The sequence below is a fragment of the Mytilus californianus genome, unplaced genomic scaffold, assembly GCF_021869535.1.
Source record: "Mytilus californianus isolate M0D057914Y unplaced genomic scaffold, xbMytCali1.0.p SCAF_1, whole genome shotgun sequence".
NCBI lineage: Eukaryota > Metazoa > Mollusca > Bivalvia > Mytilida > Mytilidae > Mytilus > Mytilus californianus.
Genome location: NW_026262581.1, coordinates 103,608,489 through 103,630,886, shown reverse-complemented (window position 1 = coordinate 103,630,886; position 22,398 = coordinate 103,608,489). Strand labels below are relative to the sequence as shown.

General features: G+C 30.0%; 1 protein-coding gene across 1 annotated transcript; it reads right to left on the bottom strand.

The window, feature by feature from the left end:
• Positions 1–69: 69 nt before the first annotated feature.
• On the bottom strand, positions 70–22,287 carry LOC127728557 (NAD kinase 2, mitochondrial-like). The gene is made up of 9 exons (XM_052235997.1): positions 21,959–22,287; positions 20,238–20,326; positions 18,748–18,918; positions 16,977–17,066; positions 14,317–14,547; positions 6,336–6,487; positions 5,673–5,813; positions 5,057–5,096; positions 70–4,272 (listed from the first exon to the last, which is right to left on the bottom strand). The coding sequence occupies exons 1-9, from the start codon at positions 22,166–22,168 to the stop codon at positions 4,137–4,139; spliced, it is 1,260 nt and encodes a 419-aa protein (XP_052091957.1). The 5' UTR covers positions 22,169–22,287; the 3' UTR covers positions 70–4,136.
• Between the last annotated feature and the right edge of the window lie 111 nt (positions 22,288–22,398).

Here is a 22,398-nt window from a genome sequence, read left to right as displayed (position 1 = left end):
TATAGTGCTTAACAAAATATAACTGGTTGGTCTTAAGGTTCATTAGGCAAACAAAATAAACACCCAGAAAGACATATACTTCTTTTTAATTATTCCAATTATTAATTTCACTGATTACTGTTGAAAGCTCTTTCCTTTAATAATTAATGACTATTTGGACAGGAATGTACGTAAGGAATATGTTTTACACAAATCAGCAATAGCTACTTGTATACTCTGTTTCAATTTGGCAAAAATTGAAGAGGAGTTTCATTTAAGAATCAAGAAAAAAGCACTTTATAACTTTTTCTGATTTTTTTGTGAACACAAAAAAATGACTACTTTGTTGCATAAATTGGAAACTTTCTTAATTATTCACAACTTTGCTATAGATATGACTTTTAACAGTGGTTTCTAAAAGGATTTTATCAGCATCACACTATCTGAATTGTTTTTTATTACTTACAAATTTCAGTATGTATCATCATTGAAATAGGTCCTAATTATTTCAAGATACTTGCGTATAGAGTGTTAAGACAATCCTTTTGGCCCTTAAATTCATAAATCAGATAGTACTCATTTAATTAATTAATAACAAACCTTCGTGTGAACCATGAAAACAAGGTCAAGATAAAGTGATTCCTGTCAGATGGACATACATCTTACATTGACTATATAGACCAAATATGTGTGACCTATATTACTAACAGCTACTTGGAAACTGACATACTCATATAAACTTGATGTTTATACAAGTACACCTGGTCAAGGTCAGGGTGTCTATGTGACATTTCTCACTATTGATGTGATGAATTTGAAAGTTGTCACCATAACATGTATAGTAAGTGTCTCATCATCCAATTAGCTTTGAGAACTTATGCCAATTCAATCAATCAACATTGAGAACATATGAACACAGAAAAATTCAACCAATCAGCTTTGAGAATAATATAAAAGTAGCTCTTTCTGACAAATCAGAGCTTTTGATGTTGTAGTTTACTAACACTAGCAAATTCATTTACATGAATATAACTTTTATGAATTAGAAATATATTTGTACCATTTTTGAGCCAAAATTTACTTGTCCATGAATTTGCATTTCGGGTGGATGTGCTTACTGTATGCTTACTACCACCTGGGTGGTTTCGTGGTTATGTGTTAGCCTCAAGTGCGGGAGGTCGTGGGCTCAAACCCTGACAGGGTCAAACCAAAGACTTCAAAATTGGTATTTGCTGCTTCTCCGCTAAGCTCCCGGCATTAAGAAGTAAGAGCAAAGACTGGACGGCTCAGAATCAGAATAATGTGTCCGAATAAGGTGACATGTCTTCCTGTGGACTGTTACCTTGTGAACTAGCAGGTAAAAATCCATCTCAACGTTTCGGTCTTGTACAAAGCAGGGTTAATATTCATATAACATTAACAAGATCTTGTCCTGAATATGCATATTAATTTGCTGCTGGATGTTAAGCAGCCACCCATCATCATCATCTGTATGCTTACTGAAGATTTTTAAAAACCAGAGTGCTATTTTCAGTAAAAGGTGACTTCTGCAACTTCATGTTTCACTACAAGATTCAAACATTGGTTGAACATTGGCATATAGAAAGGTGATGCATGAACAATTCAAGATATACATGGTTCTCATGAATAACTTAAGGTAAAATAGTTAAGAGAGCTGTGAAAATTGAAAAATTTGGTTGAATATATAGGGGTTTTAAACACCTATAAACAAGTAGAGCTATAGTGCTTAACAAAATATAACTGGTTGGTCTTAAGGTTCATTAGGCAAACAAAATAAACACTCAGCAGACATATACTTCTTTTTAATTATTCCAATTATTAATTTCACTGATTACTGTTGAAAGCTCTTTCCTTTAATAATTAATGACTATTTGGACAGGAATGTACGTAAGGAATATGTTTTACACAAATCAGCAATAGCTTCTTGTATACTCTGTTTCAATTTGGCAAAAAATGAAGAGGAGTTTCATTTAAGAATCAAGAAAAAAGCACTTTATAACTTTTTCTGATTTTTTGTGAACACAATAGAAATGACTACTTTGTTGCATAAATTGGAAACTTTCTTAATTATTCACAACTTTGCTATAGATATGACTTTTAACAGTGGTTTCTAAAAGGATTTTATCAGCATCACACTATCTAAATTGTTTTTTATTAATTACAAATTTCAGTAATGTATCATCATTAAAATAGGTCCTAATTATTTCAAGATACTTGCGTATAGAGTGTTAAGACAATCCTTTTGGCCCTTAAATTCATAAATCAGATAGTACTTAAGGTCTATTTCATCATTCTTCAAATTTCCTCTTGAAAATTTATAATTGCCTCATTCTGACATATTCTCAATACTAGTTGGATATACAGCCTTATCAAACAAGACATATTTTTAAAAAAAATTTGGATATACTTTCCTTTCCTCTAAAAAAACACACATTCAAAGCATTCAATGGCATTTCATGTCTGATCTGAGAGGTCATTTTTTAATTTTTGGTATGTTCAAAAGGTACACTTTTTGAGAAAATCAAAATTAATTACTTATTTTGTAGGAGTTCATGGTAACACTGAGTTATCCCAAGGCACACTATACAATAAAGTATATGATTAACAAAATAAGCATTATGTTGTACTTATGTCATTAGAATTTTCCTATCTTTCCTATAAACATTGTAAATATATAGAAAATATTTTGATACAAACAATAACAAATCTTTATAACTGTTATTAAAATAAATCATTAACAATGATATTCCCCCAACCATAATAATAACATTCAACAAAATTGTGCTCAAAATAACACAGTGAGTTGAGTATTCACACTGAATCCTTTATCTAGCAGTATTCAAAATATTTTTTTTGTTATTTTAATATATTATATAAATATAATATCAGTAGAAACCACATAAAAAAGTTTTTTATGCACTAAAAAGTTGATTTACATGAAAGGTTATACAAAATCTAATGATGAATATCCAAACACACATTATACACCATTTCACATAAAATTTAAAGGCAACTTTCAAGGTTTGAGGCTAATTATATCAAAGATGATGTTAAATTGAAACCATTGTTCAGGAATCTTAAGTCTGAATGAACCATGGGACATAGCTGGTTATCTTTCACATATTTCAGGAAAAAATGCTGAGAAAATGTTAGTCTGAGGAATCTTTGTCTTGCTATGGAGCCTAGTAATTTAGATCTTCAAGCATAACAAATACAACAAATTAGATTTTTTTTTACAATAGTGTGTTTTTTTAAATTGTTATATCATGTTCATATCCTCCTTTTTCAATCTACAAACAACATTTCATAACTTATGGTTATTCTATGAAAATGAGGTAAAGCAATGTTAACAAAAAACTTCACTTTTTTTATAAAAAAAAATGGTTAGTGACTGCTGCCCAGCCAAACAATGACTTTACTTTGGAATCTTAATATACAATGGCAATTTTTATCACATTAAAATTAATTACTAAATTAGGGAAAATCAAATCAGATCTAAAACTGACATAATACTGACAGACTAGTAACAATATCTTTGGCACTTATCTTTTGATACAAAATAAAGATTTAGGTCTACAACTCAACTTTAAACACAAAACAAACAAAACTTTGATAGTAAACAATATTCATCTAGCAAAAGAAACATAATTTATAATAAATAATGAATGACCTGTTATCTATTCCCGCAAGAAGAGATCCAAAAATACTACTTCTCTACGAGGCAATAGAAATTAGTGATTTATTTAATAATATACAAAACACTTACAATAATCAATTGAAACTATTCTTTTTTGTCAAATTTGATTCAATTCTGAAGTGTAAAAGGGAAAAAGTTTAAAAACGTCTGCCGCCCTTTTCACAAAAAATCTTAAGAGTAAAAAAACTTGTAAGTCATACACATTTCAGTATAACTTACAATCAATTTTAATCGTAAGATATTTTGTGAAAAGTGTCGCTGATGTTTATGTTTAACATCTTTTAAATTAGATATTAAAATAACTTCTGGTCGTTAAGACTAGAAAAGTATTGAAAATAAAAAAATTGAACTAAGATTTGCCTGCATATTTGAGTTAACTTTGAACTCCTGAGCGTCCATTGGACATAGCATTCAAAAATATACAAAATAAGGCATGAAATTAATCAAACTCCACACTTTTTAAGGCGTCTTCGTCATGAATTTCTAATGTAGCAATAGCTCCATCATTGAACTTGTAAGAAAACCCACCATCTATAACAAGATGAGCATCCCACATTCTTGAACGGATTTGTATTCTGAAAAGTAAAATGTTGGTCAGTAATTTTTGCTTTGTTTATATCAAAATTTAGACCTTTAAGAATTGCTTTCTTGCAGTTGCAAGACAATTTTTTTTTTAAACCAAAGTGAAAATCTAAAAATTTCTATTAGACATCATAATTTTAGCAAAAATTCACTACAATAAAGTTAAACAAATCTGCCTTTCTTATTCAACAAGCTGAATGTTTGTTTATGAGATCACTTCTTTATCAACCTTCTTTTCTGCTTATAATTATATTTACAAACTACTCTTTTTAAAGTATATCTAAAACAAAGTTTTACTTCCAAGTTTCCTGAAAATGTTTTCATAAAGTTTTAATTTCATTTACTGGCACTGGTTCCAACTTCCTAAGGCAGATTTAACCTAAGATTAATTTGGCTATTCTTTTTAGGTTTTGAAGGTAAGCACTATGTACTGCATAAACAAACTATGTTTTGACAATGATTTGTCAACATTTTCGATACAAACAAATACTTATAGAAAGCAAGTTTTAGAATTTTTGTTTCAAGATTTTATCTTCCTGTCAGATGGGAGATTTCCAATTTGAAAAAAATAATCCTACTGATAATTTAGAAAGTTGACACCTAGAAATTTATTGCAGCTTAACTTAAATCTATCGTGCATATAGACAAAAGGGTAATTTTGCGAAAATAGTATTTCTAGCATGTACTTTTGTATTTATTCTGTCCATCTATCTATAAATGGAATTATCTGAGTTAGGACATGATAGACCCCATCCAATGATTGTCAGATTAACATACCTTTTTGCAAATCCTTTGACACATGGAACACTGAATACATCTGAAAACAAAAACACAAGTTATAATTGTAATAATTTTTTATTACATTCACAGAATTTGTCTCTCATGTTGTTATGAGGCTGTAGAAAGTTTTCCTGTATTTAAAGTGTATTTACTCATATTTTTACAGTTAGGGTGTATTTGTTCTTAAGATATCTTCTCTTAATGTGTATTATTTCACTCTTCTCTAGTAGCATGTATGCTTATTGAAATTGTTGTGCAGTCCATCTAAATGACAATAACCTCTTCTTTAATTCCACCTTCGTAATATTTGACAACATTTTTGTTCTCAATATGTTGATGTGATTCAAACTACTTTATGGGTAATGCTGTTGTCTGTATTCAATTTTTTCCAAAATTATATGCATATAATGATCATTTTTGGTACACATCTTTAAAATGAAAAATTCATCAAATGGCTCTAGCATTAAAATGATAATTTTTGCACTGCAGTGGCCAAAATCAAATTACTGCTCTTATCATTTCTTTTCCTCTCATACTGTCTTTCTATCCATTTAATTTGAAACAGAAATTACTTCACTCTAAATGTAAGTGGTGTATTTATTTATTTGTTTACCATTTCTAATAGGATCTCTGATTGTGTAAGCCATTCTTGGTTCACTTGGGTCAAACACCAGTGATTCATTGAATTTCTTTGTTACTTTTCTGATTAATGCTGTATCCTCAACAGGAACTTTACAGCTTGAAAGACTATTAGCTGCAATGATATCAAAATACTGTGAGAATACTTTCATTTCAATTCAAAGTTTTAAACTAATTTTTGATCAACAGTTTTCCCGTCTAACCAATTTGATACATGGGAAATTTTTCATCCATTCATATAGAGAGGTCATAATATAGCTGGTTTTATTTATGACATAAAATGACAAGAAAATTAAGGACTACAATCTTAAACACTGGTTTAAATGTCCTTGGTTTGTTTTGACATTACGATGGAATAGTCTTGACATGGTTTATCAATAAAGTTGTTTTAGAATTTTGGGGTAGAATAATGCATGTTTCTGTGGTTTTTTTTTGTTTTTTTTTGAGAATTCAAATTTCAGTTAAAATTTTCTGAAATGGTTGATCTGAAATTTCCAAATTCTATGAAATTTTTAGTTGTTGGCTACATTATTCTAAAAATAGAAATGCTATATATGGACCATATTATATGGTACATAATAACATTTTTCAAGTATACATAAATATTTCTACACTAAGTCCTAAAGTTAGAACTTACATATGCTGAGTATATTTTTTACAGCGTCTGTAGACAATTGGTTAATATGGAAATGCCAGGATGTAGATCCAGTTCCAGTGCAGACTGTTATACCAGAGCTCTTCTCTTTCATATGTGGCTTATCATCAACCTTCATTTCATAATAAGAAACCCTAAAAATAAAATAAGAAATGAATAATTTGATTATACAATTTCATATTTAGTTAGCAAACATTTCTTAAACATGAAATACAGTAATCAATCAACAGCTCTTAGTCTATTTATCTTATTATTTTTTTTAAATAACAGACAATTGTTTGTTTATTAACAAGTGTTGCTCACCAGGATCATTGTGAACTTCAGCAAGTGTAATCTCCAACATTATAGAATATATCATTCATGACTAAAATCTTTCTTGTTGTTCCTGTATTATAGTTATAGCCCCAAAACTCAATAAATTTCTCTGCTGTGCGCAGCTGTATACGACTGCAGATGTCCAACCCTGAAAAGTTGGGGCTAAAATGGACACAATATTCATGCTTGATACAGGTCTGAATTTGGATTGCAATTAAATTTTTGACACATAATAGGTTTCTGACACAGAATAACTGTAGTCAAAGAACTTCAAATTGGTTATATGATTTGACTTTATATTCATTTTTTTGCTTTTGTGCAATACACTATGCGAATTGACTCCCTCCCCCCCCAAAAAAAAATTACCCTGTTTTTTTGCGTTTGTGCAATACACTATGCTGTTGAATATTAACCCCCAAAAAAAAAATATTTGAAGAAATTTTCTTTTAATTTCTGAAATCTGAAATGAGAAAGATTGTCTCCCTCCAATTTTTTTCACCTCCCCCCTTTCCCTTATTCCAAAAAATAATTCTTTCCCTCAAGTTATGGTCAGTATCTCAGACAATCATCATTTCTTAATACATAATTTACAAGCAGTGTAAGGGAGGTAATCAAACATTGTTATTTAAATTGATTTGGATTACCTCCCTTACACTGCTTTTAAAAATTGTCTCAATTGTCCTTTAACCAGAAAAACCCTTGCTTTTCCCCTTTTTTGCCCCTAATACCTAAATGGTTTGAGCCATAACCCCCCCCCCAAAGTCAATCCTAACCATCCCTTTGTAGTATGGAAACTTGTGGTATAATTTCAGAGAGATTCATACACTTTAACACAAGTTATTGTCTGGAAACTACAAAAATGCTTATTTGGGCCCCTAATTCCTAAACAGTTTGGACCATAACCTCCAAAATCAATCCCAACCTTCCTTTAGTGGTTAAAATCCTTGTGTTAAAATTTTATTGATTTCTATTAACTCATACTAAAGTTATTATCCGGAAACCATCTGTCTTCGGATGACGCTGACGACGACAACATGATACCAATATACGACCAAAAAATTTTTAATTTTTGCGGTCGTATAAAAATGGGAAAAAATCAACATTTTACTTTTAAGGGTAAACTCCCAAGAGGTGGGCAGATAATTTCCGCTACCTTGAACTATTTCTAAATCTTGTTGTACTGACGATTTAGCTTTTTGGAGCTTCTCTCTACATTCTATTTTTATTTTTATCAAAAGGCAAAGCATGGTATAAAATTGTCAATATAGAGCAGTAACTCCTATAAGAAATCTGTGGACAATTTTAGCTATGTGACTTACATGTAGATCCTGTCTTGTTGATAATTTTTGCTGTTTAAAGTTTCTATTTACCCAATAGGAACATTAGAATAAAACTTTAACTGATGAAAGTGGTTAAGTTAACTTTTACTGAAATAAACAAAATGAAATCGTAATTCAATCTTTAAGGACTTTTTTTGTTTCCCAAGTAAATGTACTTCCATTATTCAAATTGACTGACCTTGTTATTATTTATGTACAAAACTATTTTCAATTAAGTTTTTTTTAAATAAATTTCCTAATCTAATCAATTTGACCTGTGGAAATAACTTAGAAAATAAAACATGTATCTAATATTTAACACAGAAATCATGATGGAAATCTTTACCTTGGATGACTCAATCCACAGAAAGTCAAATAGTTACGTCCAACCTAGTTGACAAACCGATCCTGTGTCCATGCTTTGCTTTAATGTATCTGACAACACTCCAATATAGTTTCAGTTCTAATAATTATTAGGTCAACCAATGAAATGTTTGCCTCAACTTTTATTATGGTATGTGTTATTACAATAAATCCCCATGATTCCCCAAAAAGTTGAATGAGCTTGGGTGAAAGGAGTTGAACTAGGAAGGCCTAAATTTGGCCCTGAAAATTGGACTTATAATATCATATCTGAAAACCACTATTTGCTATATAACATAAACAATTTTAGATAAAACTAGTTATATATACTGTCTACTTTTTATTTTAAACAATGTTTATAGCTTATAACGGTGATATTTTACTTGTTTTAGTCATATTTCTTGTTTAAATGCTTTTTAGGGTATTGACCATATTAGGTCCGAGTACACAGTTATCGTCCTTTGATTTTCGTTGTCCACGAATAAAGTCCCTAGTGTGGACAGTGTGTTGCTTGCCAATTTTTTTAGTACCCCTTCCAAATGTATTCCTTCATGTTTTATGCCTCAAATAGCAAGTAGGGGGATGAAATTACACTGTAAAAAAATTTGGGTCATGAATTGTAAAGTAAAGTAGTGATTTGATCCAGCTGAAAAAGGTTAAAAATTAGCACTTCGGAAGCTGTCAAAAGATTTCAAGACCCCCTTAACATAGAATTGTCCATATTTTGAGTTAGACTAGAGCCGATGAAGTTTTCTATAATTTTGATATAATTTGTCCCAAAAGTAGTACAACACACTGTAAAAATATTATTGAGAAAGCGCAGGTGGGATTTTTTTTATTTTCATTTATTGTCTAAAAGAAATGCACTACGAAATAACTGTGTACTCGGACCTAAGAGGCGAAATCAGTAAATATAGAATCTGTACTTTGGCAACTTCCCTGAATGATTTAATGGTGTCAATTTGTCAGATAGCATGAAACTAAAGGATTTAAACTTTTATTTGATAGAAATTCTGCAAAAATTACCCATTTTGGCATTATATGGTCAAAATAAGCGTTTCAAAGCTTTTTCAATTTTGATGCATAAGTGGCATTCTGACTTTCTATTTGACAGGTTTTCCTGTGTCAATATTTGTGTTTCTATGCTTTAACCCAGTTGTATTACTCATTTGTGAACTCTGAATCTACAGAAAATAAGATTATCTCAGACAATATGTGCAAAATGTGTTGTATAAATGACCCTTGTGTAACGGCCTGTTTGGATCAAGTTAAATGTGAGGACCTAGGTACATAAAAGTTGAAGTCCATAATAAAGATTTCATTAAATTTGTATTAAAAGCACTTCACAATGTCTTTTGTACCTGTTTCATTTCACATAGTATCTTTCTTTTCTTATGTTAAATAGCAAGTGGTTCAAATATAAGCCTGCTGAGGCTAAAATTGCATGCAAGTTTTTCACTAAAAAGTGAAAAATCTTTGTATCAGACCATACTGTCTGCAAAAAAAGTTGAATGCAAGAGTCCTTTTATGCTCAGATTTATTGTATCATGTAACCTGAGTATAGAAATTATAAAAAAGACACAAATTTTTATTTCCTATAGCTTCAGTATGCATTTTTAAATGTAAATATGTGCTACGGCCTAAATTGACCCTAAATTATTTTCAGTCTTACTTGGCTTAAGACCCTTTTATACTAATATGGTATGCTATTTGTAATTTTTCTTTCCATTTAAAGTACATTTAATACATATGTAAGGATTATTTGTAACCAAAAAACTCTACAAATTTAAAATTGCTGGAAAATAATACATCTTCATGTAAGGCCCCCCTTCATTGGAAAACCTCCATTTTTTGGCACAGGCTCATATAAATCTGACTTTTAAATAATTGTGATAAGTCTGATAAATCAAATGAGTATTCTATTGCTTTAAATACATAATATGTCATATATTAAGGCCTTTAAAATGTAATTTTTTGCAATATTTTAATTTTTAAAGCCCCAAATGTTGATAGTTGAAATTTTTCAATTTAAACGTCAAAATTTAACACGCGAAGTTGAATATAGAATTTATCATATTGTCTATAATATATATCCTATTGCCATGAAACTTTGTCAGCAGTGTCATAATTTATTAAGCTTTAGTCATACCAAGTTTTATTAAGATTGGTCAAATTTTTCTATCCTATTAGGTCTGAGTACACAGTTATCGTCCTTTGATTTTCGTTGTCCACGAATAAAGTCCCTAGTGTGGACAGTGTGTTGCTTGCCAATTTTTTTAGTACCCCTTCCAAATGTATTCCTTCATGTTTTATGCCTCAAATAGCAAGTAGGGGGATGAAATTACACTGTAAAAAAATTTGGGTCATGAATTGTAAAGTAAAGTAGTGATTTGGTCCAGCTGAAAAAGGTTAAAAATTAGCACTTCGGAAGCTGTCAAAAGATTTCAAGACCCCCTTAACATAGAATTGTCCATATTTTGAGTTAGACTAGAGCCGATGAAGTTTTCTATAATTTTGATATAATTTGTCCCAAAAGTAGTACAACACACTGTAAAAATATTATTGAGAAAGCACAGGTGGGATTTTTTTTATTTTCATTTATTGTCTAAAAGAAATGCACTACGAAATAACTGTGTACTCGGACCATAATTAATTTGTTATAAAAAATATGTATTTAATTGAGATACACAGCGTAACAAAACAATATTGTGGTCCATGCATGTGGCCAAAGTCAGCTGAAGCAAAGACTATCAAAATTCAGCCAAAAAATTGTCAAAATTATTATTTTCCTCATAAAAGTGCACAATAATGGCATCATCACTGTTGCAATATGTCAGAGCTTGTTGATTTTGTATTTGTTAGATGTTTTTTACACATTTTTTAAACAAATATTTACTATAACTGAGGTTAAATCTTTTGTATTTTGAGGGCTTATTTTTTACCCTTCTTGAACTTACAATTTTGTTCGGAACTTTACGAAATGTTAACTGGAGAAGTCTTGTAGACAACCAAACTACAAACACAGACGTGCTGAATATCGTATTGTAAGCAGGACTATATAACATCAATTTATAATATACTTTCTGAGACACCAGTGTAAATATATACAAATTCAATCATAAATCACTGTTAATGCACTGTTTTTATAAATTAGACAAAAAAGATGCATATCTTAAATAAATGGATAAAATGCTTCGCTGAGCGCAGCCTGATACGACCGCAGTGGTCAAACCCTGAACATACATAATCATGGCTATAATTAAATTACCTTTATTAAACATTTTTAAAATAGTAACTTCTAAAAATTAATTGACAGCTAATCACCTAAAGACAATACATTTCTTTATAAATAATTTACATGCAGTATAAGGGAGGTAATTTGACAATATGTGTTTGAATTACCTCCCTTACACTGCTTTAAAATTATGTTTTGTACTTAAGTAATTGTCCATTAACCTGGAAACCCTTGTTTTTTCCCCCTTTTTTGCCCCTAATTCCTAAATAGTTTGAGCCATAACCCCCCCAAAGCAAATTCTTACCATCCCTTTGTGATATGGTAACTTGTGGTATAATTTCAGAGAGATCCATACACCATTTCACAAGTTATTGTCTGGAAACTAGGAAAATGCTTATTTGGGCCCATTTTGGCCCCTTATTCCTGAACTGTTAGGACCATAACCCCCAAAATCAATCCCAACCTTCCTTTTGTGGTCATAAACCTTATGGTAAAATTTCATAGAAATCCATACACTTAAACAAAAGTTATTTTCCGGAAACCAATAATAATAATAATAATAAATTCTTTATTTAAAGAGGGTAACTCAATTAGAAGTAGTCTAATTTTCATTGAGGCCCTCAAACAAAATACATGTATACAGTAAACATTCATACATTCATACATTAAAATACAATATATATTACTAGTATATATACACAATTCATTCATTCAAACATACAAATGGCAATAATTGGTAAAGTTTGATAAAATTTTCTTATTCTTACAATAAAAGAAAGAAAACAAATTATTCGACTTGCATAGAATTTTCAAGAAAATGATTATAACAATGTTTCTTAAATAATTCCACATTTCGACAATTTTTTATTTTGAGTGGTAAATTATTCCATACCTTTGTTGCAAAATAATGAAAAGATTTTTTATAAAAATTTGTATTTGGTCTTGGAACAAATAGATCATTATTAGAGACAGATCGTAAGTTGTGGTGTTGCACATCATTAATATTTAGCATTGTTAAGTAATCAGGTGTTAGTCAATTTACAATTTTATACATTAAAATTGATTGTTGGTATTTTATTCTTTTTGTAAAAGATAGCCATTTTAAAGATGAAAACATAAAATTAGATGGAACAGAAATATCGCATTCAAGTATAATTCTTGCTACTCTTTTTTTGAAGTTTTATGATTCTATCTGAATCTTTTTGTAATAAATTTCCCCAAACTGAACTACAATAGTCTATATATGGTAGAATAAATGCATTATAAAATAGTTGTCTTGTGTGTATAGGCAAATATACTTTAATTTTTAACAAAAGTGATATTTTAGATGAGATAATCTTGCATATACGATCAACATGATCCTCCCAGCTTAAATTTTCATCAATGTCAATTCCAAGTAATTTGAAAGAATGGACATTTTCAATACATGTTTCATTGACGGTAATACATAATTCTGATAGTTGTGTAAGTTTTTGTTTTGAACCCATTTTCATACACTTTGTTTTTTGTGCATTAATTTTCATACTGTTATTGTTACACCAAGATTTTATAGCATTTAAATCATTTTGCAATATGCTATTTATTTTTTCAATGTTTTTATTATGAAAATGCAATGTTGAATCATCAGCATATCAATCCATGTCGGATTGTTTAACATGAAGTGGTAAATCATTTATATAAATTAAAAATAACAGAGAACCTAAAATAGAACCTTGAGGCACTCCATATTTTACAAACGATTTATCAGATTTAATGTTAGCGTATTGAACTTCTTGTTGTCTCTCAGACAAATATGATTTTATCCAATCTATCATATGTTCTCCGATATGATAAAATTTTAACTTTTCTAAAAGTATGGCATGGTTAATAAGGTCAAAAGACTTACTGAAATCTAAAAACACAGTACCAACTATTTCTCCATTGTCTAAATATTTTAACCATTCATCAATTAGTTTAGTCAGTGCTGTTTGACATGAATGACCTTGCCTGAAACCTGACTGAGCGATATGTAACATTTTTTTATTATTTAAGAATGCATATAACTGTGTACATACCAATGTGTCTTTGGACGACGACGACATGATACCAATATACGACCGCAAAATTTTTGTGGTCGTATAAAAATGTGTCCATAAGACACAGATGACAGATGATGCCCCCCTTTGCATATAAAGTTATGAAGTGAGATAACTAGAGAACTGTAAAAGTGACGCCACCCTAATTCGAACTTGATCAGTATTCTATGGTAATAAGCATTGTGTTTAAGTTTCATAACATTTGGTTGAGGCAAACCAAAGTTGGAGAACAGAAATGAAAAAATTCAGCATTTTTTCCTTTTTTTAAGGGGCATAACTCCAGAACAGTAAAAGTGATGCCACCCAAATTCAGTGTTTTATAATAAGCATTGTGTATAAGTTTCATAACATTTGGTTGAGGCAAACTAAAGTTTGAGAACATGAAACTAATTTTGGGATGTACTTACGGACAAAAGTAACACTTAATGCCCCCTCCGATGCGGCAAGGCATAAAAATTTCCATAATTTTAACTCTCATTTTTAACTTTTGTCAGTAATATTCTACTACTTCACCTACAAGAATCTTACAAAAAGGTGGATGTTCCAAGATTGCAATTATTTAATGCATACATTACATTCTGAATTTACAGTTATTCAAGATCTATAAGTGATGTTTTATATTAATTCACTTCAATTTTTCAAATGTATACACCTACCTAGATGAATGTGCTTCTCCTATAAACACTTCATTAAGTGCCACAATAGGTAATACTTCAATATTTCCATTTTCATCACTATCTATAGGTTTTGAGCATTCTAATTTTTCATTCATATGTTCTAAAAATCTATGTTCATGATAAAGTAATTGTTCTTCCTTTAATTCAGTAGGAAACAATTTTTCACTATGACCTGAAATTGTAATTCTAATTCTTTGTCGTTTCAACCATCTGAAAAAAACAACAAATAAATAAATCATTATGCTACATTTAAGCCTTTTCCAGACGTTCATTACATATGGCATGAATTTGGATCTATAATTTTATACAATTTACTCCCCTCCCCATTCTAGCAAGCCATACTGATTTGTAAGACCTAATTTTATTGTCTAATGCAGTCATTGCATTGGACACAAATTATACATTTCAGGAATGCCCTCTCAGATAAATCACCTATAATATATGTATAGACATTAGTCCCATTAAAAAAATGGTTTAATTACTACAAAAACATAATTACCAATGCTGATAATAAGTAGTAATATAGAGTGAACACCTTTCTTATATACTTATTTAAGGAGGGAACACTCTATCATAACTTGAAGCAACAATTACACTTTCACAGGAAAAAAAGAAGAAAAAATGAAAATGAATCAAATGCAATTTTAAACTAACATAAATTACCCAGATTCTTTGAAAAATGTTTGTACATGCTTAATAAGAAGCTGTGCCTATAGTGCATGATACATATACGCCTTAACTGTGCATTTTATAATTGTTTCGAGAATAAGATTAAACTTTTAGAAGGATTTTAATCAGAATTTAGAATCATTGCTCTAGTAAACATGCATGAGGCTATCTTCATGTATTTAGAAATTGCATCAAATATGACTGTATAAAGTCCCATAACTCTAGAATGGCAAATCAGAAATTTTTTAAATCAAAAGCAAGTCTATATTCACCAATCCCTACAACAGTGTAAAGTTTGTATTAAATTGATCCAAGCATACTAGAGGTAGTGCATGACATGTAAAAAATTGCCTTTTATTAATCTGATGGTCAAAGGTGCCATAATTCTGGAATGACAAATCAGAAAATTTTCAAAATTAAATTTTATCTTACTTTCACCAATTTCAACAATAATTTAAAGGGGCACTAGCTGTCAAATTCATGTTCACCGATTTGACTCATATTCTCATATTTGATTTATAACCATGTAAAACATTTATCCAAATTATAAAAAGTCTAAAATAAACAATTTACAGGTCATGGGCTCAATAATATGTAGCTTCGTTTCGTGTGTATTTCAGTCTTGACGCCATCTAATTAACTATCGAGTTGACCTCCGGAAACCTCTGATGGTCATATAAGTGATATAAACACAAATATAGATATAAAAAAAGAGAGACTCGTGCAATTGGATTTTTCTAGGTCTGTTTAATTTCATATTAAAGATTAAAGATATATGTTAATCATCGTTTTTACCTGTATAAGAATGATTTTTGTGGATCGAATCAGTCAATCAAATGATTTACCTTTGTTTCACTTTCAATGTTGACATTCTTTTCCTTTAAATAACCGAACACGCACAATGCATGCGTTATCCATCTCTAGCTAAGGGGTTAAATTGAAGGTCACATGAATACAGATTCAATGAGGTCGAATTATTCACTTGCAAGTGAATAATTCATCATCAATGTTTCTTAGCTTAATTTGACAAAATTGAACCATACTGGCTGCTAAAAGCGAATTATTATTTCATTATTTCACTTTCATTAATCATGTTAATGATTGAACAAAAAAAATCATTCTTTAGATTTTTTATAAATCTCATAGCTAGTGCCCCTTTAAAGTTTCTTGTAAATCATTGTAATCATACTCAAGTTATGGTACATGTGTAAATTTTACTAAATCTGACAGTTAAAGTCCCATAACACTAAAATGACAAACCAGATAAATTTTAAATTATGAAGAAAGTCTTTTCCTTTTATCAATCCTAACAGTAGTATAAATTTTTTAGGAAATCAATCTAAGCATACTGGAGATATGTGCTATATGTGCAAAGTTGCTTAAATCTGATAGTCTTAAATTTTTTCTTAAATCAAATGGGAGCTTTTTTCTGTCAATCATAATGTTGTGTTAAAATTTCATGGGAATTGGTTCAAGCAAATTTGAGTTATCTTACCATGTTAACTGTCAGATGGAATATGGTATACATTGTACCACTATATGTCAGTCTTTGAGGGGCTTTCAGCAATATAATCAAGCTTTTTTGTGAAGTACAAAATGAATGGAAGTAAAGAGACCTTATACAGTTGGAAAAATTAGTTTTTAAAAAATATTTTAATAAAATAACAGGGATTACCTGATTCATTTGTATACATTGCAGCAAACAAGTACTATTTCTTAAGAAAAGGAATACTTTGTATCAAATTATTATTTTACAATGAAATTCAGGCTTTAGAAATTACTTTTTTCAAAAAGCTATCATAGTTATTTTTTTTGTAGTTTTAGTATCTTCATTTGTTTTAACAGGAAAATTATTTACTTATTCATAACAAGTTATTTTTCACAATTAATGAAAAATGTTATAGACTTTATTGCTGTCAATTATCTTTTTTTTATTGCATTAGCATTGATTTCCATAAAAGTATAGATACCTGAAATCTCCATCTAAAAGACGTTTGATTGCAACATCAAATTGATCAGCTGAGTACTTATCTTTGGGTAAACATAAACATCCAGCTGATCTGTAATACAGGAATTGATAAAATAAATGTTCAACTGGTTTTAAATTGGTATTATAACATTCACAATATGCACAATATCACATTCAACTTTTTTTATATACATTGTAAATTCTACAAACTTAACAAAATAATTAATTGGATTGTTACTTCATTATTTTCACTGAACAGTCCTTTGTTTGTCACAAATCGGTAAAGTGATAATTTTGGGGTATCAATTCATGAGAAATGTGTAGACTTGAAAATCCCACATGAACGGCCAATGCTACCCTTGTCAAGAAGTTGCCTCCATTGTTATGCTAAGCAAACCCATATTCAAAGGCTTGGAAAACAGGAATTAGGTGTCATACAGATCTGAAAAAAGCTCATTACTGTGAAGCTGCTGCCCAAATATGAAGTCATTCTTTTCAGTAGTTCCTGAGAATGACAGATATATTGGTTGGGTGAAAGAATGGACAAGGTATAATAAGATTAATATATATTTTGTTCAAAAGAAAATTTTTCTGACAAATCTTCAAACATAAACAAGTGAAAATGATTTGTAATTTTAATATTATATATTGGCCTACTATTATACATATTGCCCTTCCTCCAAATCATAAATACCTTGTTAGGTAATGATTTTGTAAATTTGAGATTTAAATAATGTTGGATTCGACCAGTTCTCTTAACAGACTTATGATAACCACAATAAAATTATGATCATCCCTAGTCATGCTATGATATTTGCATCAATGCTTAAATTCTCCCGAGGCTTGTGGCAAGGTGGCTTTGACTGGGATCCTAATTGACTAAGATTGCCTGTTTTCCTGCAGATGGTCAGTGGTTCTCTCTAGGTACTTAGGCTTCCTCCATCAATAAATACTGACCACAATGACAAGCCAAAAGTGTCAAGAAGTAGTGTTAAGCACCAACATTACAATCATCAATAACCAAATTCACTATGAAATAAATACTGAGAACTTCATTGTTCTCTGAAAAATTTGGTCTTTACTATATCATGTTACTTTTATTCTATCACGAATTCACTCTTGCTACAGCAAGTTATAAAAAGTAATTACATGTATCTAAAACAAAACTATATAATTTTACTAAAAAAACTCTTGATGATTTGAATTTTAAGTCGATAATGATAATGTTTCTATTACACTTAGTCCTAATAATAAACTTGCACATACATCTAATAACTCAACTGTAGACATCTTCGAATACATCTCCAATATATTACAATGTGTTCAAGACAAAAAACCAATATACTACAATGTGTTTATGACAAAATACCAATATATTACAATGTGTTTATGACAAAATACCAATATATTACAATGTGTTAAAACCAAAATACCAATATATTACAATGTGTTAAAGACAAAATACCAATATATTACAATGTGTTAAAGACAAAATACCATTGCAAGTTCATTTATATCTGATAATAAATTAGTATGTTTACCTATAAAAATAATTCAGGGGGTCTTGAATTTACACTGACATTACCACGGGCTGACTCTTTATGTCAAATACTTTACCTCGAGCAAAAGCCAATTCTGGTTGTATGATAGACCTGAGTTAATGTTAACGGTGATCAAAATATTTTTTTTTTAAATGTTAATGACCTCTGACATTTCATCATCTTGATTGAGTATTAATCTTTTCCCAAGTTTTACAAAATATGATCATTTACCTTCTTGGGTCAGTATTTAATCCTATCACTGGTTTATCTTGACCTCTAACTTTATCAGCTGCTAACAGAAATGTCCCATCACCTCCAGCAGTGAAAATAACATCAGCCCAACCAATCAAATCATTATCTAGGTCAAACCTCTGTACTACTTTAGCTTCAATACCATTATTTCTGAAACATACATTTACATGATTTAAACATCAAAATTAAATAACAAATTTTATATGTTAAAGTGCATAATCAATTAGTTGCTTCCAAATTTGTCTTAAATCCAGCAAAAGAGTAAAGTGGGGCATGTGTTGGATGATGGCCACTGGTCAACAGAGGATTTTCATTTTTAATAACCAAAGTAGCTTTACCATTACTTTTACTAAGTTAAATAATTTAAGGGGCCTTTGTGTGAATAATAATAGTTTTAGATCTCAAATACATTCCATTTGCTATTCAAGCTTTTTAATTACACACTGCAGACTTACATTTCTCCTTTTATTAAAATCATTACAAAATACATGTACTATGCGTAGAAGAGCAAGATTTTATGATGTAAACAATTTGTTGACAATAAGTTTTCTTGTTGAAATTTCATAAAGGAAATAAACAGCAGTGCAATAAAATGGGAGTCAAAATAACTTCTGTTTGAGGTAAATTGTTTTACTTCCATAGATACATTCTCATACAAAGTTTAATGATGTAGGTATCTACTAAGTATCTAAGAACTGAATTCTGAACTAAGAGTTAACTTAACAACTCAACGACTGACCCATTTCTGTTGGATGGCTGTTACAATCTCCTAAATGCATTTTTCCACCAAGTTATATGATTGCAGGTCACCTAGTACCAGAAAATTAAATTTGGACACAGAAATTAACCTGTCACTTAAATGTGAAATGTATACTGGAATGATCTTTTTTTGGTAAAAGGCTGTTATATACTCCCTCAGATGGATCCTTACACAGAATGGTATTATTGAGTGTCATATTGCAATTGTATGATCATGATAAACAGAATATTTGTGCATAAAATTTAAAGTCAGGCAACTACTAAATACTTGGTCACAAGACATCTGTTCAATTTAATAAATGGTGCACCAAAACACAAAATGTTATGGCTGTACGTAAGGAACTGTGAACTGGCTGTGGATGTCATCATGTGACATGGGCAGGGATGCAGACATTAAGGACTTCATTAAATCATTACTTTGTTGAAATGAACTAAAGTTTTCATACAAACTGTTCAAAGCAAACTTAAAATTATCAAAATATATATATTTTTTGCTTACAGAACAAAAATGAAAATTCAAATAAAAAGACCTATTCCATTATTGATCTTAATCTAGAACATTTGAAAAAAAACTGCATTGCCATCTCTTTTAAAATGTCTTTGAAAAATACATATAATGGAGTAAACAATAGGTTTATGATGATGATTAGAACTATATTTTTACTATAATTATCAGATATGCTTTGTATTGTGAAAATAACTGCAAATACCTTAATTCTCTCTCTACCAAGTCCACACAGCTGTAATGGCGATTATGTCTTTCTAACAATCCATCATAATCAGATCTCTTACTTTCTAACTGTAGGTAAACATGGATTTAAATATAATAGCTTTACAATTTATAATTCATAACAATTAAAAGAAGATACATGTTTGAACTGGGGCTCTAAAAAGGAGATATGTGCCTAAATTGACTCTAAAATAAAATGTGTTTCAGAATGTCTTCCAATAATCAGATTTGCAAAATTAAATGTCGAATCTTATGAACATGTAGTTCAAGGAAACAATTTCTATTTTTACTGTTTACATCATTACATGTATTTCCTTTAAACAGCTTATTCAGAACTGTTACAGTCAATACAGTGAAAATGCTAAATTGTTAAAACTGTTATTTTATTCACAACTGCTATGAAAAAACTACAGAAAACAATACTCTCGCAAAAAGATATTTGACAAAGGAAGTATTTTTGACATATTTCTAACAAAAGAAGTATTTCTGACATATTTTTGACATAGGAAGAGTATATTTTCATTATCTACTTATTGAAAAATAATAATTTTGGGTGACTCTTGAAATACTTGTGCTCTATATATGCTATCTTGAAGTCACAGCTTATGTTTACAGGTTTGAAAACCTTTATTCAGAATGAGATGTTAAAAAATACATTTTAAAATAGTATCGTGTACATTTTTTCGCAAATTTGTAGGACCAAAAATTTAACATATTCAATGTAACTTTGAAATATAAAATTTCAAAAATTAATACAATGCCTGTACATGTGTTTCAATATTGAACAGTGCATGTAAAAGCCTCATCCATTATTATCCTAGCTGGTTTACAATTTTTTCCTAATTGTATATGATAAAAAATTTTGCAAAAAACTAATAGGAGAGATCTGGAATAGTACTTGTTTCAATATGGACATTTTTCTATGCACAGCCTAGTTTTTTACACAGGCGAATTAAGAAATGAGATTTCTACTTGAAAAAGTCGACAAGCTCTATATTCTAGTTTGACCCCCTCACCATGAAAAAACCTATCAAATGGTGACATCACCCATATGTTGATTTTTCCAAGCAGACAATGGTGTATTGATAGGCCACTTCATGGTTATTGCAGCCATATTGAATAAGGGCAGATTTTATGGATGGAGGAGGAAACAGTAAGAAAGTACCTTAAAAGCTATGCATGTTTCCAAGTAACTGGTCTGTTTCAATGATGTTTTTCTGTGTTTTTCAACGCATTTTCACCTTTATTATGAAAACCTGCGCCCCATTTAATATGTATAGCTGTATTAAACATGAAAGGGCCTTTTCAACACTGCATAGATTTCTGCTGTTATCACGTGACATTTGTGTGCTTAATGAAATCGGACACAGTGAAAGAACTTTCTCAGAATTAAAGTATTGAAATGTGTTTTATAATAATTGCATTGACAATGGAATGTAATGAAGTAATAAATAACATTTCAAAATTAATGTAATTGTCATTGTAATTTTCTTTTAAAAAAAATTTGTGTGCACATGTTATTAATTACTGCGGCATGTAATTGACACCAGGTCTTCAAAACACTTCACAGAAAACTAAAACTAAAGAGCAAATTCTGGGTAATGGTCGAGTGTAGGGAACTGGAGAATATGTGATTGTTCTCCACCTGTTATTTTTAAGTTTAATAATTCAAGTTTCTCATTGCTTTTCAGTTTGGCTTACATGGTCTTTCAGTTGCTGTTCCGTATAGTCTGGAAAAATACGTTTTTCAAATTCGTATCTTGTCACTTTAGACAAGACCACTGCAGTTTTGGGTTTAAATGGTGTTCTATTTGGTAAACTAGATGTGCTGTTTGAACTTGAAGCTGCTGCTAAATATGCTGAGGGATTTCTGTGTATAGGAATGAGTCTATGAAAAAGTCGATGGTGCATTTTTTTAACTGGTCATTTTTCTTTGAAAGACTTAAAAATGTCACTTCAATCTATATGCTGGTTTTGATAAATTTCTAAATATCAAACTCGATCACAGGCACAGGCTACACGTTTGTTTATGGACGAATAGAGCTAAACTATATTTAAAGTTTCGAAAATTTTAAAGTAAACAATTTTGTGCAATCATAATTCCAAAATAAAGATATTTATTATTACAATTTGTTATCTTT

Bases quoted from the DNA above. Each gene is read 5' to 3' on its own strand.
- LOC127728557 (XM_052235997.1), bottom strand. From the start codon at position 22,168: ATGCACCATCGACTTTTTCATAGACTCATTCCTATACACAGAAATCCC. The intron at 17,067-18,747 runs GTAAATGATCAT...CCTGTATTACAG, and splicing joins TTAAATACTGACCCAAGAAG to ATCAGCTGGATGTTTATGTT. The intron at 6,488-14,316 runs GTAGGTGTATAC...TTTTATTTTTAG, and splicing joins GGAGAAGCACATTCATCTAG to GGTTTCTTATTATGAAATGA.